General features: G+C 54.3%; 1 protein-coding gene across 1 annotated transcript; it reads right to left on the bottom strand.

Moving 5' to 3' along the window:
• Window positions 1-7557: 7557 nt before the first annotated feature.
• LOC120392842 (zinc finger protein RFP-like) lies at window positions 7558-19157 on the bottom strand. The gene is made up of 7 exons (XM_039517524.1): window positions 18713-19157; window positions 15238-15333; window positions 14439-14669; window positions 12937-12959; window positions 12104-12219; window positions 9890-9949; window positions 7558-8215 (listed from the first exon to the last, which is right to left on the bottom strand). Exons 1-7 carry the CDS (start codon window positions 19127-19129, stop codon window positions 7698-7700), a joined length of 1461 nt encoding a protein of 486 aa, XP_039373458.1. The 5' UTR covers window positions 19130-19157; the 3' UTR covers window positions 7558-7697.
• Between the last annotated feature and the right edge of the window lie 5793 nt (window positions 19158-24950).

Raw genomic sequence — 24950 nt, 5'->3', positions numbered from 1 at the left:
AATCATGCATTACAAATTTTATCAGCCTTATTTGGTATATTTATCAGCAAGCCAATCAGAGCCCCTCTGGGGTGACTGGACCCCTACCATCTAGGGGTTTTCCTGTTTTTGTCTCTAGAGGCCCGTTTTTTGCCACGTCCCCCCTTCTTGCAATACCTTCTCTTGCGTTATCTTGAGCACTAAATTACCTAATGCAACTATTTTCCAATAGAGTTGTACAATAAGCACTTTCCTAATTGTATGCCCACCTATTTGCGGTTTCCATTGTACAAGACTCTTCTGCTTTTATTAATTTTCCATAGCTAATAAGCTGTTATTTTAGGTCAGGTTACCCAATTACCAGTAGGGGTGGGTTCTCCTTTTCCTCCTGTTGACCTTTTGATTATGCCATGCAGGCTTCCAATTGTGTCACACAAGTTCTTACAAATCTTTCTTATGCCTTAAGGTCAAATTGGCCTGCAATGGCCTTCTGTTACTTATGCTTAGCTAACTTAGCTTGGGGCAGACAAGACACAGTTTCAGGGTAAACACAATCTGGGGTACGGGGGCGGGTCCCTGAAAATCCCCATCACCCTCAAGCAACAGCTCTCTGTGCCCCCCAGAAATCCCCACAGCCAATGTCCCCCTTGCCTCTCTGAGCCCTCCTCCACACAACACCACCAGTCCAATATACCTACCAACCAAAACCAAGAGAAAGACAGATCAACACAAAGGACAGAACTTTTAATTTTTTTTTAAGTGGTGGGAGAGGCGACACGAGGTACCGCCAGTACACACCCAGAGCAGACCCTACCCCTGGCTGATGCACCCCAGATGACCAAAGACCGACCAAGAATTAGCACAGGACAGTGGGTGCCACTCCCCTCCCTCAACGAACCCCATAAAGCCACCTCTCCCCCCCTCCCCATCCCAACCAGGCCCATCCCCCGCACCTCCCTCAAACCCACCACCAGCCTTTGCCAGCCCCTCCCCCACACCGCCTGGGAGTTCCTCCCGCAGCTGCTCCCTACTGGTGCACAGCAACTGCCAGGTGAGCAGGAAAAGGGCAGGTAAATCGATGCTGCCCCACTACAGCTACCGCTATTCCCCCCTGCAAACCACAACCCCCAACCAACAACCTCCCTGCAGTGAGCCAGGTACAGCCACGTAGGGGCGGGGGAGTGCAGGCGTGGGGCAGCCAGCAGCCCTCCCCCGGACCCCCATCAAAGAACAAGTCAAGGTCCCTGCACACGAGCCAGGCGCCCGCAGCAGCCGCATGGCGCCGCAGAAGGCTCAAGGAACGGGGCCAGTAGCAGTCAGGGGATTGTGAAAGCGAAACCAAAACCAAAAATCGTGCAAGCGCAGTAACAAGCATTTAAAGCTTTTTTAAAGCCGATTGGGTAACCGGGAGCCAATCACGCTCTCGGGAGGGAAATTAAAAACCAACCAACAGAAGAGGCAGAAGCCCCGCCCCCAGGGGCGGCCCCAGAACAGGCAACATTCGCTGCACGAGAGAAGCCGCGCGAGGCCGGCCGGGCTCTGCCTTGGCAGCTCCTGCAGCAGCCGCCGGGTGTTTCCCTTCCTGGGACTGACTCGGCTGCTGCTGGGCGGGGAGGAGCCCCCGGGAACATTGCAGCCTGCAGGCGTTTGTGTGACATGTGCCCCCAGGGCAGGGCCCTGTGGCTGGTGGGCATCTCCCTATGGTGATGCTAGCATGACCAGCTGTCCCAATTTTATAGGGACAGTCCCGATTTTTGGGTCTTTTTCTTATATAGGATCCTATTACCCCCCACCACGTCACGATTTTTCACACTGGCTGTCTGGTCACACTAGGTGATGCACTTGAAGGAGCAGAGTCTGTGTGTCTGATGAGAGAGACCCAGAATTCACTGATATATTAAATATATATAGCTGCCAGTTTTAAGCATTTTTTCCCAATATTTATTGAGTTAAATGTTCACAATTGCACAAAACTCTGGGTTTAGCATTTCCTTCCAATTGTTCTCAATTTCATTTTTCACAGTTGCGGGAAATTATGGGGGGATACGTCAATAGCGAGTCAGATCCCAATGATTTAATGTCAGCAGACAGCGAGATTCAAAAAGTTGAAGCTTTATAACCATGAAAACACAGATGGTCACATCACTTGTCAAAAGATGCAGAGTCGCTGTCCTTCAATCAAACACAAATAAGTTCTGAAGCAGCCTTGTTCTTACTTTGTGTATCTCCAATTATCATTTATTATCAATAGAAATATTTTATTCGTTGGTCTGTGTGTAGACAGCAAAGCTACGCTTGCAACATTTATGAATAAAAGCTAATTCTTCCCAACCTTGTGATGATAAACTCTCAGGCTAAAAGCTTGGTTAAGCTGGAATAAGTGTTTTGAGACTCGATTCTCATTTACACTAACACTGTTTTCGCTCAGTGGAAAGGAGCTGCAGCATCACCAAATTCATGATTTTATCATGAGTTTTATAATATTTGGTGTGTTTGATGAAGCCCCAGCTCCTGGAAGCATGTGAGGAGGTGAGACTCTCAGCTTTTGTTTTCTAAGCAAAGGAAATATCTAGCTCTTTTGTTGCAGAAATAAAACATAAAAATTTCACCCCAGTGCAGTCAATGCTCAAGCATAATTTTTCAGGCCCAGTACAAACTTGTAACTCAGGCCACCTCCCACACATGGTAATGGGGTTGCAGCCTGGGCTGGGCCCCCAGGGTCTCCGGGCCTTGGAAAAGTGTACCAATCCTCCCCCCCACCCCCACCATGTGGGGGCCCTGAGCGCCATCTAAAGCTCTGAGAAACCAAAAGGCAAATAAAATAATACTAATAGTTACTATTTATTATTATTAAATCTCATGATTTTGGGGGGCTGGCCTGATTTAAGATTTTTAAATGCCTGGGGTTGGCAGCGCTGTGCCAGTGAGAATTCAGACCATAAATCTCTCTCAGTTACCCAAGGGAATCCCCTAAATGAGTGTCATCGTTGATCTAACAGAGCACAGTGAACAGAAAGGGAAACGGACACCGAGGACAAGCTATGGGAACGCGCAGGGAGCTGGGCTGTGGGCCCCAAGCAGGACATGAGCACAGTCCCCCCAGGCCCAACAACAGCAATTCCGGACCCCAGGGCAGAACAGTCAATGGGCCCCCACTGGTGCCCGCATGCACAAGCTGCGCCCATGTGGACCCGTCCGCCTGACATTTGGGCGGTGCTGCGCCTGTGCTGGCTGGTGCCCAGTGAGCTGTCAACTGCACTGCTGGGGGCTCTTCCGGCACAGCCAGGACTTCCACATGCCCACCCGCCTGCCTTCGCTCCTGCCGCTAGAACCACCCCTCGTGCCATAGGTGCTGACTTTTGGTTGTGCCGGTGGGTGCCCCATCCCGGCTCCTCCTCCTTCCCTGAGGCCAAGCCCCATTTCACCCCACTCCACCGCTTCCTGCCCCTGCTCTGCCTCCTCCCACAAGTCGCCTCCCCTGACAGCCTCCTCCTACCCACTGCTCACTCCTTTCTGCCACCTCCTGCCTTAAGGGTGAGGGGTGTGTGTCTGGGGGGGCTCAGTCTGTCCCCAGAACTGACAGTTTTCAGCATATTTATACACTTCTTTCATACTCTAGTTATTGACTGTGTGTCTCTCACTGGTATCGCCGCAATGGCATTCGGAACATAGACGTGAACGACAGCATTACATTATCATGAATTACAGTGTATTAAAATCATTACACTCAGCTACAAGCTGCCTTCACTGACACCCCTGTGTAAAGACACTGTGTTCACTCTGTGCCTCACCCCTGCTTAGGGCTTGTTTGGGAGCTGAGGGCCACTGATGGCTGTGGGAAGAAGCAGGGGCGGCTCTACGAATTTGTCCGCCCCAAGCAGTCATGCGCGGGAGGTGCACCGAACCCCGGGAGCAGCGGACCTCCCGCGGGCATGACTGTGGAGGGTCCACTGGTCGCGGCTCGGCTGGACCTCCCGCAGCTGCGGAGGGTTCGCTGGTCCCGCAGCTCCAGTGGAGCTTCCGCAGTCATGCCTGCGAGGTCCAGCCGAGCCGCGACCAGCGAACCATCCGCAGTCATGCCTGGTGAAGACGTGTGAGCTTCTTGCCCTGAAAAAGTCTGCTCCGAGGGAGAGGAGGCTCCCCAAAGTCCTGACTGGCTTTGTGGGGCGCAGTTCCAGAGCATCACCCGGGGACTCCATGACACCCGGTACCAACCAGGTGGGCGAGTGGGCTTTCTGGACCTAAGAGAGTCCCTAGGAGCATGTGCCTTGACTGTGGTGCAGAGTGAGTATGCTGCGGACAGGGGAGAGGAGGGGTCCCTCCCCTGGAGCTTGCTGCAGCTGGTAACGGGGTGGGGGGGGAGCCCTCTCTGGCCCTAGCCCTGGGGCAGCCTGTCTGCATCCCAAGTTCCTTATCCCCAGCCCTGCCTCACCCCAGAGCCTGTGCCCCCCAGCACCCCAACCCTGAGCACCCTCCTGCACTGTGAACCCCTCATCCCCAGCCCCACCCCAGAGCCCTCACCTGAGGGGAAAAACGTGCAACTTAAACTTGGTGGTCAGTTTGGAGTATCATTGTGTTTAGCACAATACTTGATTATTTTACACCCCTTTAAAGTATATAGTCATATACAGGTGTTACAAAGTGGGAATGTTCTTAATGGTTTCTCTGAATACTGTGTTGGTGCCTCAGTTTCCCCTATGCATTTCTCAAGGATCTAGATGGTGGGATAAGGGGGTGTGATTGTTGTAGAGCCCTAGAGTGCCAGTGTGATGCCATCTGCACAGAGAATGGCCGAAACCCTGTCTCCGGGCAACTGATAGCCTGGGCCGCACTCCTGAAAGCTGCCAACTGAAGGTGTTGGAGAACAAAGAGATCAGGTGGCCTCCTAATGCCTGGAAAAGAGACAAAGGCCAGAGGAGGGAGTGTCAGTGCCTGTGTGGACTTCCGGGAAGCACATGGTATGGAAGGGGATGCTGGGATGCTTTGGAACCACTCCTTCAAAGCCAGTCAGGACTTTGGGGGAGCCTCCTCTCTCTGAGCGTACTGTCTCCAGGGAAAGAAGCTTACACCTTCCTGGGTCTGACCTCAGAGCATTCAGCATGTCCTTCCACACCGTGCGCTTTCCGCAGCGAGTCTGCCCAGGCAGGTCCTGGGGCAACCAGAGGTCCCTGCACCCCTACTCTGCAGTCAGACGTGACTCTCAGCCAGCCGGTGAAACAGAAGGTTTATTAGACGACAGGATCACAGTCTAAAACAGAGCTTGTAGGTACAGAAAACAGGAGCCCTCAGTCAGGTCCATCTTGGAGGGTGGGGAGCCCAGACCCAAGTTCTAGGTCTCTCCCCATTTCCCCAGCCAGCTCCAAACTGACACTCCCTCCTCTAGCCTTTGTCTCTCTTCTGGGCAAGGAGGCCACTTGATCTCTTTGTCCCCAACACCTTCAGTTGGTACCTTGCAGGGGAAACTGAGGCACCCACACAGGATTCAGAGAAAACATTAAGAACATTCCCACTTTGTCACAACAGGTGCAACAAAATATAATACCGTATATTGAAGCAGGCAAGTGCTGCTCCTGACTTTCCACTTTTAATTGACCCTTGTAATCTTGTGGTGCCGACGCGTTGTAGCTTCATTTTATATCAGCTTACAGGGCGAGAGCGGGGGGACCACCATTTTGGGCACCACCAAAAATTATACAAACCTGCCGCCTATGCACCCATGTCCATTTTCTCATGTCTCTCTGCTCCCCATCTCCTGGGGGCTCTGTCTAGTGCCCACTCCCACCCACCCACTCAAAACAGCAGAGGAGGTTCCCCCTCCTCACGTAGGAAGGGTGGCCTAGTGATTCAAGCACAGGCCTGGGGTTCAGGTGTGCTGGGTTTGATTCTCTGCTCTGCCACTGACTCCCTGCTTAGCCAAGGGAAAGTCACTTCACCTCTGTGTACCCTAGATCCAACCTGCCACGTGGGGCTAATGCTGACCCTGCCTCCGGGGCTGAATCCCTTCATGGCTGTGTGGTGAGGGGGGAACTGGAGATACCAAGGTGAGTAGTTTGGGCTGAATTTCTCCACAGCCGGAGAGTGAAAGCCAGCTCCACACAGAGGGCATGGGAGAGAGAGGGACTCAGCTGTCAGAGCTTCTGCCCCCCACCCCACCCCACCCTGCATGGTTCCTGCTGGAGTCCAGGGCTTCTCCTACTCACTCTGCCCAACCCCCCACCCCCCACCCAGCTACCACGGTCCAGGGCTTCTTCCCCCGACCCCTGCTTAGTGTGGCTCCTGCCAAGGTCCAGTGCTTTTCCTTCCCCTAATGTGTCACTGCACCCATCCAGCGCATGCGCCTAGGAGCCCTGCAGCCTGCTGGGGCGATTTCAAAGGGCGTGGGGCTCCCAGCTGCTGCCACCATCACTACCAGGCATTGGCAGCTGCTGCAACTGAAGGCCCCAGACATCAGACAGTGGGTGCCTGTTTGTGGGTTGCTAAGCAGAGAGACACACCCCTCTGCAGCCCAGATATAGGCACCTAACTGTGAGAGGGGCGTGACTTAGGACACCCCTTCCCCCCTTGTCGGCATCTCTCATTGGCTAGCTGACATGGCTGCCCGCCTACTGAGGTGGCTTTTGTGAATCACATTGTAAGGTGCCTGTGTCGCTCTGGCATTGTCTAGGGAGTTCTAGGCCCCTGACTCAGCTCTGAGGGTCACAGTGCTGCTGTCCCTGTGATTTTCTCAATGCCTAAAAATTACTCACTGTGATTCTCAGCATTGCAACACCTGAGTCCCTTCATGGATTGCACCCTGTGCAAACAGTCACCTCTCCGCAGAGCACAGCTGAGCAATTCCTGATTGACATGGGTGTGCACAGGACAGAGGCAGAGCACAGGCTGGTTAGTGACACATCAGACAGTAAAATCCAAACTCTCTTCCCAGAGGCACAATATTCCTTGCAGCTGGGACATTAAAGTGGAACAAACAAGAATTATTGTTTGTAATGTTTTATTTACAGTAAGTTGCTGGAAAGTAGCAAAGTAAAAGGAGCTAAGAAGGAGCTTTAATAACCACAGCACAGCCAGGAGATCCCCAACTACTGAGAACAGTTTTCTTTATGGCACTAAAATTGAACCAATGGCCAGGAATTAATATAGGGAATTAATGAGTTACAGTCTCACTTTCATAAACATGTAATAAATCTCCCCGCCCTGCTCATGTTCCCTTTCCTTTCGTACTGTCCTTTTCTATTCATCATTGTTCTAGCCTCACTTCCCATCCGTTATTTCCCTGTGTCTCTCCTCCCTGTCACAGATCACCCCCTCACCTGCTCCCTTTTTTCCCTGATCTTATCCCTTCCCCTCCTGCTGATCCTGGGCTGGGAGCCACCAGTGAAATCTAAGGACACAGATCTGTACAAAACGCTCCCTGCTGCTGCTGCTGCTTCTCCCCACTCCCCAAACCCTGATTGATTCATGCTGTGTCCCTGCCACCCCCACCTCTGCCTGTCCCCTGCCCGGCTATTAGTGCTACCCCCTGCCCAGCCCCCACCTCTGCCCCTCAGGGCCCCTCCTGCAGCCCCAGGGGTCTTCCCCCTCCTCCCCCATCCCTGAGGCTGCCGAGAGGGAGGGGAGGTGCTTCCAGGGGCCATAGAGATGAGGAGCCAGAGGTCATACAGACTGGGCTGTGTGTGTCTAGAGAGGCTGATTTCCGGTTCCTGCCTCTGCTGCATGTCTCAGGGACACAGGCAGAGCCGTGATCCTGGCCCCACAAAGAACCAGGGTCGGATTTTCCCCCCAAAGTCGGAGTCCGGCGGGAAAGTGAAGATTGGGGCCTCGTCACCAGCATCGATAAATGTCACCTGCCCCCGGTCACAGTCCAGACAAACCCGGATCCTGCTGGGGGTCCGGCTCAGGGGCAGGGGGGTCACACAGTAGGTGAGAGCTTGGAACTGACCCAGCCAGTGCCGCTCCACAGCCCAGATACCCCCATCAGGGCGATACCTGATCCTTCCCTTCCTCCTCACAGAATCGCTGGCCACCCCCACAGCCCAGTCTCTCCAACCCCCCACCTCCACCTCCCAGCAATGTCTCCCAGAGGTGAATCCCTCACAGCCCAGCACACACAGAGCAGTGTCAAATCTCTCAGGGTTGTTGGGCAGTCGCTGTCGTGTGTTTCCCCCTCTCACACTTTTCCGATCCTCAGACAGGACAAGGTTGGGATGAGCCGTGTCTGGATCCAGAGTCACATTCACTGGAGAGAGAATCAGAGCGTTAGGGGCAGAGCTCAGCCCTGGGGGAGTCTGGGGCCATTTCTCACACTCCCCAGCAGCCCCGTTCAGGCTGGGACAGTCCCGGATCCCAGGGAACTGCCTCTGTCCTGGACACCTGAGGGTACGTCTAGACTACCTGCCGTATCAGCGGGTAGCGATCGATTGAGACGCGATATATCGATCCCCAAACGCGTTCCTGTTGACTCCGGAATTCCACCAGCATGAACGGCGGTAGAGCAGTCGACAGGGGGAGCCACGGACGTCGATCCCACGCCGTGAGGACGAGAGGTAAATCAATCTAAGATACTTCGACTTCAGCTATGCTATTCACGTAGCTGAAGTTGCGTATCTTAGATCGACCCCACACCGCCACCCAGTGGAGACCAGCCCTGAGACTGAGCAGAGATGTCACTGCAGCTCCTCAGTCTTTGTAACGGGTCCCACTTCATTAGTTTCTCATTTATCACAGAGGCTTCAGCTCCCACATCCCGCTGCTGGTGTTGCCCCATTCCCAGCAGCACAGACACAGCCAGAAAGGTGTCAGAAGTTTTTATTGAGGGAGCAGAAGTGGCAGGCACCAGCTTTAAACCCCAGAGGGAAGCTCCCTCCCTAATGCAGCCTCCAGTCCCAGGCCAGGGAACAAAGAGGAAGGTGCAGCAATGGGGAACAGCCACTTAAGACCAGAGAGTAGGAGGTGGCACTGGGTGGGGTAGCACCATCTCCAGCCTAGAGAGAAAGGAGGAGCTGCCAGTCTCACAGGAAGAGCATCTCCCCAGTCCAGGAAGCAGGGAGCGGCTCCAATGGGAGAGCCCAGCCCTGCCCAGAGGAAAGGCAGGATGTTGGAGAAGAGCGATGGGGGACCCCCTGCACCGGGGTGAAGCAGAGGGATGTGGCAGGGAGCTCTGTTCAGGAGCGTCTCAGTTAAGAGTGTTTCTGTTCATCAGAATGGGCATGAACTCAGCACTAGGGTTGGTGTCAGGACTGTTTTTGTATCCCCGCCCCCTCCATGGCCCTGCCCTCTGGCCAGGCTGGGAGACTTGCCCGCTATGGAGAGCCCCTGACACTCCACCTGCCCTGGACATGGGTCCATGGGCCTTTGGCAGCAGTCCCCAGCCCATGTCCCCACTCCCCGGGGTGCACCACCCTGGGCAGGTGGAGGATCCAGGGCTTCCCAGTGCAGTCCCTGGATGGCAGCCTGGTTCTGGCTTCTGGCCTGGCCAGGGCCTCAGGGAAAGAGGAGCAGGGGTGGGGCCATTGAGAGAGGCCAGCACCAGGAAGAGATTGGTGCTGCGGGCAGGGGCTGCACTACACAGAGAGGAGCTGCTCAGCTGCCCTGCCCTAAGCATAGATACTGCCTGCCATGCTCCACCCCTGCCAAGGCTTGCAGTGTGTGGCGGGGGGCAACGTGGCCCTCTTCCCCCAAACTATGCCCATGCTGAAAAGTGTCCTGGTCATCCCACCTTTAAAAGTGTGTGTGTGTGTTGTGGGGGCAGACATGGGCCCCTGGATCTCCTTACCGTTTAATGTGTTATTTTTAGGGCTGTGTGTGTCATGGTCGCTGTCAGTTTGGTTGGTAACTTTAGCTACAATCTCATGAAGACGTTTTCTCTGGAATTTTCTCATAATTTAAAGGCAATCTTCACCCGCAGACTCACCCTCTCTGTGTGCTCCAAATGATCCTCCCCTTTTTCTCTCCAATTCAGATGGCAGAGTGTCTTGGGGGAGAAAGGAGAAGAGAGGTGAGATTTCAGACTTTCATATTCATAAGAGCATCCCCACACTGAAACTGTTTTATAATTATGAGAGAGAAACAGACAGAGAGGCCCAGAGACACACTCAGGTATTTAATATAAAAAGGTCTGAAATCTATTTTCCCCTCTCAATCAGGCATCTCTCAGCAATGGAGCCAGCAGCCTTACAGCCTCACAACTATCCCAGGACCCACAATCTGTCAGTGAGATTTACTTTTCCCTCCTCATCCCCCCCCCTCCCTTCAGACTCCAGTTGGTTTGTCTCATTCACTTACTGCCTTTTGTCCTAACCTAGACCCAGATCATACAAAGACTTTGGCATAAAGGTAACTTTACCCACTTGGGTCCCTTTGACACTAATGGGATGTTCAGAGTTTGTGAAATTCTGGCTCTAACTGTGAGCTGTTGGGTCTGTTTACTCAGCGCCTCTACAGAGAGCAGCACGACGGGACCTCGTCCTCCATAGGCAGAAGTGGAAATAATAGTAAAATTATTTTATCAAGGTGGAAATTGAGGTGGGGGAGGGTTGGCTCAAAGGGTCCGATTCCCCCCTGTACCGGGAAAAGGAGAGACGGGAGGGGCCATGTGTGACTCTGCTGTTCAGTGGCTGCAGGGGCCGGTGCAGACCTTGGCACAGGCTGAGGAAGTTCTGAAGCCAGCCAGAGCTACATCCCTATGACAATGGCACCCGTGTGTCTTGCCCAGCGTACAGAGTGTCCGAGGCCCAGCTTTACACTGCCCACCTCCCTCTGTCCCTCGTCCACCCCCTCCCTCTTCCACCCGCCCTCACCAACCCCACCCCATTCCCAGCCCTCTCAGGAACACGCCTTGTGCCTACAACTGCTGTGGAGGAGGCACCAGAGGCTCCTGTGCTGAAGGGATCCCTGACCATAGGGGAGGGGCTTTCTCCTTCCCTGCAGCCCATTTGGCCGAAACTAGCTGCAAACGGGACCAGAGCTCAGTGATGTGCTGGATCCACTTTGAGAAATGTGCCCCATGGCTGGTGATGGGGCAGTAGACGGGGAGGGCTCTGAGCTATAGAGAGTTCTTTGCCACGTGTCTGGCTGTTGGGTCTTGCCAAAATGCTCAGTATTCAACTGACCATCATATCTGGGGTGGGGAAGGAATTTCCCCCCAAGTCAGATGGACAGAGAGCCTGGGGATTCTTTTCCTTCCTTCCTCTGCAGCCTGGGGCACGGGTCAGTTGCAGTTTTAGCCTAGAGTCAATGGTGGATTCTGTGTAACTTGTGTAGTGGGGCAGTTACCCTGTTCCTGGGATAAAACGAGGTAAAAGGTGAAAAGCAGCTGAGGTCGGCTGACTGGGGAGGCAGCCACAGCTGGGGCCACACCCATTTAGGTCACAACTGGCCCTGATCAAAGGGCTGGGAGCTAGGCAGGCAAGAGTCTCACTGCAGGGCTGCCTGGGAGCACAGGGTACCTTACACAGAGCAGGGCTGGGGCGGGGCAGGCAGAGCTGGGGAGCTCTGGCCTGGCAAGTCCCCAGGCTGAGGCCTTGTTAAGGGCCAGGGATGGTACTAGGGCTAGAAAGGCAGTAGGTGCAACCCCCTTGCTAATGATGAGTGGACATTGTGGACTGCAGGCTGCCCCAGAGAAAGGGGGCTAGATGACTGGCAGTAACCACTGAGGCAAGGTGGGTATAGAGGGTTGGGATGCCCCTGGGAGGGGAGACCCAGAGTGTGGGGGTACTGCTGTGGGCAGAACTCCAAGGTAAGGGTCCAGGAGGGGCCTGAGCCAGGAGAGACACTGGCCAGCAGTGGGCGCTCTGCAGCGGGAAAGCTAATTCCCTGACTGACCAGCAGGAGTCGCCACACTGCTGAGTGCTCAACCAGTTACACTTGAAGTTATAAAATCATGTTTTGAGAACTTCAGTAACTTGGCCAGAGGTTAGGGGTCAATTGCAGGAGTGGGTGGGTGAGATTCTGTGGCCTGCAGTGTGCAGTTGGTCAGACTGGATGATCATGATGGTGCCTTCTGGCCTTAAAGTCTTTGAGTCATTTCTTAATTTAACAGCATCATCTAAGTGTGAACCAATTGATCAGCACCATTCTCTTCTCAGAGGCTCATCCCAATTTCCATTCCTAGATCCCTTCTAAGTACCTTTGAACTTCCCCAGAATCTCCATTAGCACCATCGTTTTCTGGCAGAAACCACTGACTCGCTCTTCCAGTTCAGGAGAAATCTCCTCTGGCTGCTGGAACTTCCCCTTCTCATACCTGGAGGGAAACAATTTCACGTGATTATATTTTACTGTGTGACTCATTATAAGTTCTGGCTAGTGAGTTGCTGCTCTAATGGGCCTGGAGTTAGAATTCCTCGACTTCTCCCAGCCTCAGCGCAGGTGCAACGCAACCCAGGGCCAAGCAGTCTTCCCTTCAAAAGTCATTAATATTCTTCAACTCTGGTCTGGAGAGATCAGCTCTGGGGACAAAAGGGGAATTGAGTCTCCATGGCCAATTCACTCCTTGGCTTCCATGCTCTGAGGGACAGGAGGTTCCCAGATGAAGTGCTGTAAAAATCTGCCTCTAGGAACTAGACTGAGACACCAACTACCCCTTCCCCAGCTCATTTCTCACAGGTCTCCAAACAGCCCTGAGATGGGGAAAGGCTCTTGAAAACTACTGCCCTGGGCTGAATAGTGACCAGTACCCAGCAGTGACAGGCCCATATTCCATCCCCACAATCCTGAGGCAGCCAGTCCCCCAGGGATGTGACATCTCTACAAAATACTTGAGGTCAGTCCTTCCCACTGACTGGAGAATTCCAGAGTCTTCTGTACAAGAGTTAGCACCCCAGGATGGAGTTGATCAGAGAGATTTGTATCCAACACGTGATCTCCCCACACATTTTGCTGTAGAGCCCTGGGGAGATGCGGTGCTACCCTCATCATCAAGCTCTTTCCCAGCATTGTGGAGTGCGACGGAGCCACATACCTGCTCAAGGTGGTTCTGACATCCTAGAAGAGAGAGAGACAAAAGAATTTCAGTCCTCTCTGACACACACACACAGGGGATTCCAGGGAAGGGATTTAGGAAGTATGGGGGAAGAGACCCTGCCCTGGCCCCAGGGCCATTGATTCCCTGAGCTAATGGGGCTTTTCCATCTTTTATATCTCTGTGACTCTGCTACAAATAATACTCACTTAGATGTCAGCAATGCATATGCCGAGTTACACTGGGATCTCTGACTGCTGAACTCCAGTGCTTATGATTCAGCAGCCCGCTCCTCCCTCTGTGGGGGTCTGGCATGTGTCTAATGATGAGTGCCGGTTTCCAATTGTCCCTGGGGGTGCTCAACCCCATGCCCCACCTCCACTCCAAACCTTTCCCCAATGCCACACCCCAACCCAACTCTTCCCCCTCCCACTCAACCTCCACACTCTCTCTTCCCCGCCTCCTCTTGTGAGCTGCCATAAATATAAAGCAACGAGTCACATAAAATACCTCCCTGCAGCTGTACTGAATCGCTTTACCTCTAAGGGGTTAAGAAGCTCAGATAACCTGGTTGGCTCCTGACCAGAAGGACCGATAAGGAAAGAAGATACTTTCAAATCTGGTGGCTTGCGGGAGGTTTTGTTTGGGCTCTGTTTGTTTGTTCCCTCTCCTGATAGAGAGATAGACCAAGCAGGTACAACATCTCCTGAAAACCTACCTGAAAAGATCCATCTAAGATTACAAAAATTCTGACTAAGGCAAGGAAATGCGTTAGGTTATTTTTTGTTTTAGCTTGTGAATTTTCCCTATGCGAAGAGGTAGTTTTATTCCTGTTTTTGTAACTGTGAAGCTGAGTCCAGAGGGGAGTCCTCTCTTTTAAATCTTTTTATTACCCTGTAAAATTACCTTCCATCCTGATTTTGCAGGTGTGATTCTTGTACTTTTTTCTTTATTATAAAGTTCTTCTTTAAAGAACCTGATTGATTTTAGTGTCCTAAAGATAAGGGTCTGGTCTGTACTTTAATTAAAGGGAATTGGTTGGTATATTATTCTCAAGCCTCCACAGGAAATGGGGTGAAGGCGCTTGGGGGGATATTTGGGGGAAATAGGGATTCCAAGTGACCCATCTCTGAATGTTTGTTTAAAATCAGTTGGTGGTGGTGGCAGCAATACCGTCCAAGGACAAGGAAAGGAATTTGTGCCTTGGGGAAGTTTTTAACCTAAACTGATGGAATATAAGATTAGGGGGTCTTTCATGTGGGTCCCCACATCTGTACCCCAGAGTTCAAAGCGGGGAGGGAATCCTAACCTGAGCACACTCCCTCCCCACTCCTCCCGCTCCCTCCCAGCATCTCCTGCACACAGTGGAACAGCTGATTGCAGCAGGCAGATGGTGCTGGAAGAAGGGGGAGGAGTTGATCAGCAGGGCTGAAGGTGGGTAGCACTGAGGGGGAGAGCTGGCTGTCCTGGAGCACCCACCTATGTTTCTCAATCAGTCTCACCTGTAGGAATTCACTCGCTGGCTTCTGACACTTCCCCTCCAGCTCACGGATCAGCTCACTGAGATGGGAAATCTGCTCGGAGAGTTTACTGACATTTTCATTCTGGATCCTCACAATCTCCTCATCAAGCTTCTCCAGCTGGGTCAGCAGGAGTCGCTCTTGTTCCTCCAGGAACTGCTGCAGTTGCTGAAATTCAGACACAATCTTCTGCCTCTCGGTTTGTGTTTGTTTCTGTATGAAATAGGGCAAGGGCTGGTCAGGGACATGGATGGAGCCCAGGGTCCTTTCATGGAGTGCTGAGTGCAGGAGGGTGATTTTCTGTGAAAATCCTACAATTTCTGACATTTGACTCTACCCTGTAGGTACTAGGCAGGGGATTCTCTCACACCTTCCCCTTTGGCCCCTGTGTCCCTGTGAAAGGGAAGTTTCTCTGTCAGTCATGGTCAGCATCTTCTGTTATTTATGGTCTGTGGAAATTCAGACCCAGAGCAGCAGGAGGCAGGACTCAGCACTACACTGACAGAGACGTCAGGGGAGTTAAAAGAAACAAACATTTTAAAAATGCACAAAATGTCTAGACCCAGTGGACAGCACTTCACAGGGACATTCAGTTCACTTGGGGGGATTTCTGGGTAAGCCACAAAGCTTAGGGCTTGTCTACACATGAATCAAACCCAACAATCCATGGTCATTGAGAAACACACACATAAGCCCATGTTCACCAAGGCCACACAGGAGTTTGCCTCCAAACAGGCCTCCCACTACCAGTCCCTGCTGGTTCATAACAACAGGCACCTACCAGATACTCCCGGCTATTCCCCTCTCCAGTCGCTTTCAATCCCAGCAGCTTTTCTCTCTCTTCCCTCAGAGTCTTCAAATGGGCCTGGATTCTTTCCTGAAGAAACAGAAATGATTTGAGAGGTTTCATCTGGATAGTTGAGAGGTGCTTGGAAGTGGGTGTTTTTCCACCTGAAACCCAAGATGACTGTGGTTCTAATCGCTTTGTGACATCAGGACCACCAAGGAGATCAAACCTCATTAATAGAGACTGGGAGCGTGTCACATTCAGACTCATTACCAATTCCGGTTCAGTGTTTTTAGTAATTAGAGATTTCAATGATACCCAAGCTTTACTGTAAAAGCAGCTAAGAGTCCTGTGGCACCTTATAGACTAACAGATGTTTTGCAGCATGAGCTTTCGTGGGTGAATACCCACTTCTTCGGTATTATGCTGCAAAACGTCTGTTAGTCTATAAGGTGCCACAGGACTCTTTGCTGCTTTTACAGATCCAGACTAACACGGCTACTCCTCTGATGCTTGACAAGCTTTACTGGTATTTGTGAACTGATTAGTGGTACAGAGCATAACAGGGCACTGGAGTTACATGGGGGTGAATCAATAAACCTGTTTTGTAGGTTTAAAGAACCAAGTGATACAAATCCTCGAAGCCACCCGGGTTTCACCCTTGAAGCCCTGGGGACTGCACTGGTTGGGCAGAGCTGGTTTAAGCACCAGGGCAAACCCCATGAGACGTCGGGAGGCATTCGTCTGGTTTGAAGCTGCGCAATCCCAGTTTTGTGGAGCACTGTCCCTGTCCGGTAGGGACTCGGCACTGAACGTGGCTTTGTCTGGTGCAAAAGGGAGAGGAGGAGATGGAGGATGTAGGAGGACACCCATGAGGATGGGAGTGGCACCTTCATGCAGAATGATGCAGGCAGGTGGCACGCTGAAAAAAGCGGTGGTGGGGCCCACACAGGGTGAGTGATACTAGTGAGGACGGGCCCATGCAGGCAGGCGTGGGCATGTCCGATGTTCTGGGGATGCCTCAGTGAACTCCCTAATTAGACATGATGCAGATTTGTATAAAGAACAGCTTTGGGTTTGCCCTACGACTGTCCTAAAGCCTTTCCGTGGCGATGCCCCCTGGGCAAATGCCCCACTGTCCCATTCCCTGGTAAAGATCCCGGAAGCAGTGCATTCTGGGAGATTTCAAAAGGCTGCCTGGTGGGACTCATGCAGGGGTTTCAAACTCAAATGACCACGAGGCCACATGAGGACTAGTACATTGGCCTGAGGGCCGCATTACTGACACCTCCTCCCACCACCCTCAGCCCTGCCCTCACTCCACCCCTTCCCTGCCCCCATTCCAACCCCTTCCCCGAAATCACCACCCCAACTCCGCCCCCTCCCTGCCCCCAGCGGGTGCAGGAGGGGTGTGGGGTGAGGCAGGGGCTCAGGGCAGGGAGTTGGGGTGTGGGGTGCAGGAGGGAAAAAGGGTGCAGCAGGGGGTTAGGGCAGGGAGTTAGGGTGCAGGAGGGGTGTGGCAGGGGGCTCAGGGCAATGGGTTGGGGTGCAAGGTGCAGCAGGGGGTTCAGGGCAGGAGGTCGGGTGCAGAGTGCGGCAGGCAGCTCAGGGAAGGGGGTTGGGGTGCAGGAGGGGTGCAGCAAGGGCTCTGTCCCAGCATGCACTGGGGAAAGGGCAGGCTCCGGGAAGCCGCTGGAATGTGCGGGAGCAGGGGCACGGGGTGTGTGTGTTGCTGTTGCTTCAGGCACTGCCCCCAGCATCTCCCATTGGTTGGGAACGGGGAACCGCAGCCAATGGGATCTGCTGCGGGTGGTGCCTGAAGCAACAGCAACACACACACCCCTGCGCCTCTGCTCCCCCAGGTTCCGTCCGCTTCCCGGAGCGGCGCCGGGGCAGAGCCAGCCGACAGGAAGGGAACCTGCCCTGCCCCTGGTGCGCGTGGGGCCGGAGCCGCTCTAGATAAAAGCTAGGGGGAGGCCACGAGGAGCTCGCGGGCCACAGAAAATAACCTCGCGGGGGCGTGTTTGAGACCCTGGACTAATGGAACCACTTTGGCTGGTTCTTGCCCACGTACACAACAGAACAGGTCAGACTGACACTGGTCAGCTCCAGCCTGGGGTTAGTTTTGCTACAACCCAGTGAAATCCCAGTGGTACTTGGCATGGACCTGAGCTGTCTGGAGCCCTTTTGTGTGCGGACTGGAGGTGCTCGGGGTCCCACACACTCTTTAGCCCAGTGATCTCCGCTAGTGCAGGCCGGCAGCATCTGAGTTAAATCCCTCGTGGAGCAGCACAGGAGTTCAGAATCCCAGTGAGAAACCTCCTCTCCCTGGTGGGCCTGGGACCTTTATCAAGGCGTCTCTCCCTCCTAACGGACACAATTCATCACTGGGTGGGGCAGATGCTAAGATGGCAGCATGGCAAAGTGGTTTGGGCCTTGGCCAGGGTCTAAGGACATCTGGGTTCTATGCTAAGCTCTGTCACTGACATGCTGGGTGATTGTGTGCAACTCACTGCCCCAGTTTGTGCCTCAGTTTCCCTTCCCACCTTTTGTCTAGCTAGACCAGTGGTCACCTACCAGTCAATTGCAATTGACTAGTAGATCCTGGAGATTCTCCCAGTCGATCACGATCTCCGGCAGCGCAGGCAGGCTCCCTGCCTGCCCCAGCCGTGCCGCACTCCCAGACGTGGCCAGCATGTCCCCACAGCCTGGGGTGAGGGCAGCGTTCCCCTCACGTGGCTCTCGCCTGCAAGGACCATCTCCGCAGCTCCCATTGGCCAGAAATGGGGAACTGTGGCCAATGGGAGCTGCGGGGGTGGTTCCTGCAGAGAGGGGCAGCGTGTGTAGCCACATGCTCCCCTCCAGGGGCCACAGGGGCACATTGGCCCCTTCCAGGAGTGGCGCAGGGTTGGGACAGGCAGGGAGTCTGCGTTAGCCCCGCTGCACTACTGACCGGGAGCAACCGGAGGTAAGTCAGTGCTGCCCAGCTGGAGCCAGCTTCCCTCACCCCCTCCTGCACCCTAACCCCCTACTCCAGCCCTGACCCTCCTCCCAGAACCAGCACCCCGTATCCTTTTCTGCACCCCAACACTGCCCCAGCCTGGAACCCCCTCCTGCACCCCAATCCCTTGCCCGAGGCTCAGTCCAGAGCCCGCACCCCCACCTGAATCCCAATCTCCTGCCACAGACCGGTGAACCTGAGTGAGGGTGGGGGAGAGCAATGGAGCGGGGGGTATGGAGTGAGCGGTGCTTCGGGAGGGGGGGAGGTGTAGATCCTGCTTTCAAGATTTGATATTTTGCCTCTGTTGCTATAACAAAATTAATGGTCAGGCAGTGTGGCATCTCCCCACACAATGAAGACTTTACAGGCTGAATGATGAGTCACACCCGTGCCAGGTAACTCTCAGTGAAATTAGCCTGTCATTAAACACCCAAAGTTAACCCATTAAATTTCACAGCAGTTCCCTACCTTGTACTCCTGGGCAGCCTCCCGTATGGGAACCACCCTGTGAGCGCGGTGAGCCCGGGACTCTCTGCAGATCACGCAGATGGGGGTTTGATCCTCTTCACAGAACAGTTTCAGAGCCTCCTGGTGTCTCTCACACACCCCATCCCCTCCTGCTCCTTTTGCTGCCTGTAAGCTCAACCGCTTGACGAGTTCTAGGATATTTGCCAGCTGCCTGTTGGGCCTGAGGTTTCCCTGTTGCACAGTTTCTCTGCACTGAGGGCAGGAGGCGGCTGTATCGGATCCCTCCCAGCACTGGCTGATGCAGGCTCGGCAGAAATTGTGCCCACACTCCAGAGTGACAGGTTCTGTGAAATACTCCAGACAGACGGGACATGTCGCTTCCTCCTGGAGCCTTTCCACTGGGTTCTCTGCAGCCATGGCTCCCTGTGGGCAGTTTGTAACAGGCTTTGTTTCAATTTCCTGAATTCACACTATGCCCCGCCTGCAGCAGCAAGGGGGTGGTTCCTTGCCTGAAAATGACTCAGGTTGTTTGCAGAGCTGGAAGGACCCAGCCAATTTCACCCCTGGAGGCTTTAGTGTAAAAATGTACAACCACACAGGTGATAGGTAACTTGCAGTGAAATCAGCATGTAATTAAAACCCCAAAGGGCTCTCGGCCTGCAATCAGCCCCTGAGCTGGTGGGGAGGGTCACTGGGGCATCCCCCTGTGAGGCTGAACCTGGAGGAGCAGGAGCGGGGTGTCTAAGGAGTGATAGTCAGGCTGGGCAGAATTTTGTTTATAATATATTATTTTGACAGAATCTTTATGTTAAGCAATTTTTATATTTATCGATTTAAACTTTCACAGCTGCACAACAATCTGGGTTTTAAGCATTTCATTCCAATTAAAATGTTCACGGTTGTGGGAAATTATGGGGGGGATCAGACAATATTTTGGTCAGACCAGAACTATTTAATGAGACTGGACACTGAGAGTCAAAAAGTTGAAGCTTTAGAACTGTTAAAATTATCTATGAACAGGTAAATCTCCTCCTTCCCCGCAGCAGCTCCCCCTGGGTAGTAACCCAGTGCCTCCCCCATCACCACACAGACCGAGGCTGAAAGTCCATCTGATGGCGGCTCAGGGGCCTGTGGAATGTGGTGGGATCTCAGCCTGAGCCCAAATGGGGCAGGTGCCCCTGTAACACAACCACTCCCAGCAAGGCCCTGCCCCCATTTTCTCCCTGTTTGTCAGTCCCAGCAGAGAGACCAGGGACTGCGGGGATACCAAGCTCCTGTCCCCCAGGTGAGGGCTGGGGCCCAATGGCCGAGGGCAGCGGGTGTGCGGGGAGCTCGCACTAGGGCCTGCAGGGTACCTGGTGTGGGATAAACAGAGACCTCTCAGGCCACTTGCCCATTGCGGCTGCAGGAGGGGATGTGGGGACAGACTGAGGAGGCCTGGGGCAGTCTGGGAAGCCGCCATCAGGGACAAGGAGAGGGAATTCAGCTGTGGCAGGGGAGCCGTGCTGGGCAGAGATGCTGCTGCGGATGCAGCTAGTTACCTGAGTCCAGCGTTGCAGCAGTTTAACAATGTGGTTAATAGACGTTGCAGCTCAGCAGAGGGAAGTGCTGATCTTTCCTTGGTCTCCGCAGGGCTTGAGATTTGCAGGCATCGTTCAAACACCTTTCCCCTGCTGCTCCCTCAGGTACCTGGGTCTTCACTCAGCATTGCAGAGCAGAGCAGATTCAGTGCTTTGGTACAGGGTTACAGGAAGGAAAAAGACTGGAATGGTGCATATCATACCTGTCATTTCTCTCCCTGGGCCCTGGGGATGTACCGTGTGCAGCTGGTTACTTAGAGACATTCAGTCAGACAGCTGGGGTGATATTTTTGTGCTCTGCCCTATTCTCAGTAAATTATGACTTTTCAGGATCAGGACACTGACTCATTCGCTTTCTGGGTCTACTTGCTCAGTGTCTGCTCAGAGCTCAGCACCATGAGGCCCTCGTCCTCCATAGACTGTAATGCGAAGAGACACACAGGCATTGTATAGATGGGAAAACTGAGGCAGAGAGAGGGGTGGTTCAGTAGGCCCCCTACTCAGTGACTGCAAGGGCCAGTGCAGACCTTAGCAGCCAGAGCCGGCTCCAGGCACCAGCCGACCAAGCACGTGCTTGGGGCGGCACCTTGGGAGGAGGCGGCGATCGGGGTTTGGTTTTGTTGTTTTTGGTATGGACAGGCGGCGCTGGGCAGGGGGGGGCGGGGACTTGGGCGGTGCGACGCAGCGCTCGGGGAGGGGGCGGGTGGCACTCTTTTTTTCTGCTTGAGGCGGCAGAAGTGTTAGAGCCGGCCCTGGAACTCTCTTGTGTTTTAGCTGGTTAAGTGAAAGAGCAATAATGTTGGATGTGTGCAAAGAGCTCTCCATGTGTTAAATGGTCACAATGTGCCCCCAGAGAGAATTCAGCTGAAAGCAGCAGGCTCTCACCTTAGCCTGGAGTTCTGGGAGACGGTTCATTCAGGCATGGGGGAGTCTGGAGGGTCAGCTCTGCACTGGGGGTTAGGCAGCGGGTTTCACGCCTCAGGTAGGAGGCTAGAGAGCCTCCCAAGAATGTGCCCAGGGACCCCAAGACTGGAGCAGTGGATGGGCTCTGATCTAGTCCCAGAGGCTTGAATTATCTGGGGATCCTGGGGCCCAGTTGCTTGGGTTCCACTTACTGCAGTCCGGTGGCACCTAACCGGGTCTGGGATACACACACACACACACACACACACACACACTAATAAACAGACACTTTCTCAGTACGCAACATTCAAACATCCTTAACTCTGACCACCTGAGTTCTGGTGACTATTTCTACATGTCTGAAATATTAAATTCAGAGACATGAATGGAGACGTCTCCCCCTCAGGGCTGCCACATCCCTTTGCCTTGGGCTGAGGGGGGCTCTTTCCTGTTCCTGGATTAGGGAGAGTCTCTCCCTCCAGCACTGCCACCTCCTGCTCCCTTTGTCTTCGGGTACAAGGGGTTCTGTTAATGGCTCTTCCTGGGCTGGGCAGACACTGTCTCCTGCTCCAGGTCTCTGGGTAGGGCCCGATTACCCATTAGGCTAATGTGGCTTTAGCCTTAGGCCCTCCTATTTTTTAGGCCCTACTGGTCAGGCAGGGGCCGGGCTGAGAGGGGTGGGGAGTGAGCTTGCTCAGGGAGCCTTGCTGGAGCCAGCAGCAAAGGCAGAGCAGCCCCCTGTGGCTTGGAAGCTGCTCAGCCGGCAGCCTGCTGCTTCCACTCCCTCCTGTCTGTGTCTCCTGGCACTGCAGGATCACACTCACAGGCGTGCGCAGCACATTCCATTCGGGTGTGCACCCCGGGAATTTTATTTCTTTCTTTCTTTAAAGGCGAATATCTTAAAGGTTGGTGTGTGTGAGGGGGTGCAGTGTGCAGGAAGGGGCTAAGGACAGGGAGTTGGGGTGCAGGAGGGGTGCAAGGTGCAGGCAGGGGGCTCAGGACAGGGAGTTGGGGTGCAGGAGGGGTGCGAGGTGCAGGCAGGGGGCTCAGGACAGTGGGTTGGGGTGCAGGAGGGGTGCAAGGTGCAGGCAGGGGTCTCAGGACAGGAAATTGGGGTGCAGAAGGGGTGCGAGGTGCAGTCAGGGGTCTCAGGACAGGGAGTTGGGGTGCTGGAGGGGTGCGAGGTGCAGGCAGGGGGCTCAGGACAGGGAGTTGGGGTGCAGGAGGGGTGCGAGGTGTAGGCAGGGGGCTCAGGACAGGGAGTTGGGGCGCAGGAGGGGTGCGAGGTGCAGGCAGGGGCCTCAGGGCAGAGAGTTGGGGGCATGGTGCAGGAGGGGTTTGGGCTCTGACCTGGCACCGCTTACCTGCAGCGGCGCGCTCCCTGCCTGCCTGCCCTGGCTCCACACCGCACCACTCACCCTGCGTGGCCCCTGGGGTTGGGGGAGGGGCACAGGACTCTGAGTGCTGCCCTTGTCATGCCTCCAGGTACCTCCCTCGAAGCTCCCATTGGCCGCAGTTCCTGTTCCCAGCCTATGGGAGCTGCTGGGGGTGGTGCCTGGACCAACACATGGAGCCCTTTACCCCGCCCCTGGGCCCCAGGGACCTGGTGCTGTGCCAGCCGCTTCTGAGAGCGGCACGGGGCTGCGGTACCACGGGGGGCCACCCCGGTATGGGGAGCAGGGAGATGCAGCAGGGGAGGAGGCAGAAAAGCAGCGAGACAGACGGGAGAACCCAAGGGGACTGTCTGTGACTCCATGTTCAGGCTGTTCTAGTGCTTGAGTGTTCTCACTTCATACCTGGGAGGTGAGGTCTAAATACAGGACACACGACCAGTGGGAGTCTGTGGCCTGGTTTATAGCTGTTTGCCCTGAGGTTGGTACTCACGTTCGTGAGCTGCTGCCCACAGCTTGATGGGAGAACTGAACGTGGGTCTCCCAGGTGCCAGCTGAGTGCTCTCACCATGGGGCTGTTATAAGGCAGATGATAGCACCAAAACCACCTCCTGCTTCTCTCCCCTCACCCTTTCCTGTGGAGCGAGGCAGGTGCCGACCTCATTCCAGCAAGAAATGCCTTAGGCGCCTGAGCCACCTGACGTCAGATGCTGGGTTCCCGTCTCTGGGTGGCTAAGCAGACGTAGACACCTCTCTGCAGCCCCGATTTAGGCACCTGTCTGTGAGAGGGGGCAGGGCTTGGGACACTCCTCCCCCCTTGTCGCCTCTCCCATTGCCTAGCTGAGATGGCTCCCCGCCTAGTGAGCTGGCTTTTGTTCATCGCACTGTAAGGTGCCTGTGATGCCCATCCATTGTCTAGGGAGTTTAGCCCCTAACTCAGCTTTGCAGAGTTTGATTTTCTAGTTGCCTACAAATTAAGAACAGAGACAGAGCCCCGGCTGGAGCATGACACATCCCAGTAAACCCCAAACTATTAGGGGCACAATATTCTCTGTGGGGGTTGGGGGGGGCACAACCAAGTCAGGAAGCAAATCCCAGGACTCTGCCACCAGCACCTGCAGCTGGGACAGTAAAGTGGAACAAGCACAAAGAATCGTTTGTAAAGTTTTATTTACAGTCAGTAACTAAAGGTGGTAAGAAAATGGAGCCGAGAAGGAGCCTTAATAACCACAGCATGGAAAGGAGATTCCCCAACCACTGAGAACAGTTTTTTAATGGCACAACAACAGGACAGTTGTCCCGGAATTAATACAGGGAATTAATGAGTTACAGTCTCACTTTCAGTAACGTGTAATAAATCTCCCCGTCCCGCTCACATTCCCTTTCCTTTTGTACTGTCCTTTTCTATTCATTATTGTTCTAGCCTCACTTCCTATCCCCGTTTATTTCCCTGTGTCTCTCCCCCCCCCGTCACAGATCATCCCCCTCGGCTGTTCTCTTCTTTCCCTGATCTTATCCCTTCCCCTCGTGCTGATCCCGGGCTGGGAGCCCCCAGTGAGCTCTAAGGACACAGATCTGTACAAAAAGCTCCTGGCTGCTGCTGCTTCTCCCCAACCCTCCAAACCCTGATTGATTCATGCTGTGTCCCTGCCACCCCCACCTCTGCCTGTCCCCAGCCCGGCTGTTAGTTCTGCCCCCTGCCAAGCCCCCACCTCTGCCCCTCAGGGCCCCTCCTGCAGCTTCAGGGGTTCTTCCCCCTCCCATCCCTGGGGCTGCAAAGAGGGCGGGGGAGGTGCTTCCAGGGGCCATAGAGATGAGCCAGAGGCTGGGTAGACGGGAGTCCTCCAAGGTCATAGAGACTGGGCTGTGTGTGGCTAGAGAGGCTGATTTCAAGTTCCCCCCTCTGCTGTGTGTCTCAGGGACACAGGCAGAGCCGGGATCCCCGCCAAACCCAGAGCCAGAGCCAGGGTCGGATTCTCTCCCCAGGGACGGAGCCCGGCAGGAAAGTGAAGATCGGGGCCTCGTCACCAGCATCGATAAATGTCACCTGCCCCCGGTCACAGTCCAGGCAAACCCGGATCCTGCTGGGGGCCCGGCTCAGGGGCAGGGGGGTCACAGGGGAGGTGAGAGCCCGGAACTGCCCCCCAACCGCTCCACAGCCCAGATCCCCCCCTCAGGGCTACGGCTGATCTCTCCCTTCCTCCCCACAGACTCTCTGGCCACCCCCACAGCCCAGAATGGCCCATCCCCCACCTCCACCTCCCAGCAATGTCTCCCCGAGGTGAATCCCTCACAGCCCAGCACATAGGGCACAGTGTCAAATCTCTCAGGATTGTTGGGCAGTTGCTGCTGCGTGTCTCCCCA

This window comes from Mauremys reevesii, unplaced genomic scaffold (genome assembly GCF_016161935.1).
Source record: "Mauremys reevesii isolate NIE-2019 unplaced genomic scaffold, ASM1616193v1 Contig12, whole genome shotgun sequence".
Lineage (NCBI taxonomy): Eukaryota > Metazoa > Chordata > Testudines > Geoemydidae > Mauremys > Mauremys reevesii.
The sequence above is the reverse complement of the archived record's forward strand: the minus strand, read 5'-3'. Positions and strand labels throughout refer to the sequence as shown.

Bases quoted from the DNA above. Each gene is read 5' to 3' on its own strand.
- LOC120392842 (XM_039517524.1), bottom strand. From the start codon at position 19,129: ATGGCTGCAGAGAACCCAGTGGAAAGGCTCCAGGAGGAAGCGACATGT. The intron at 14,670-15,237 runs GTAGGTGCCTGT...TATTTCATACAG, and splicing joins GGAATAGCCGGGAGTATCTG to AAACAAACACAAACCGAGAG. The intron at 9,950-12,103 runs GTACTTAGAAGG...TTCTCCCCCAAG, and splicing joins GATTCTGGGGAAGTTCAAAG to ACACTCTGCCATCTGAATTG.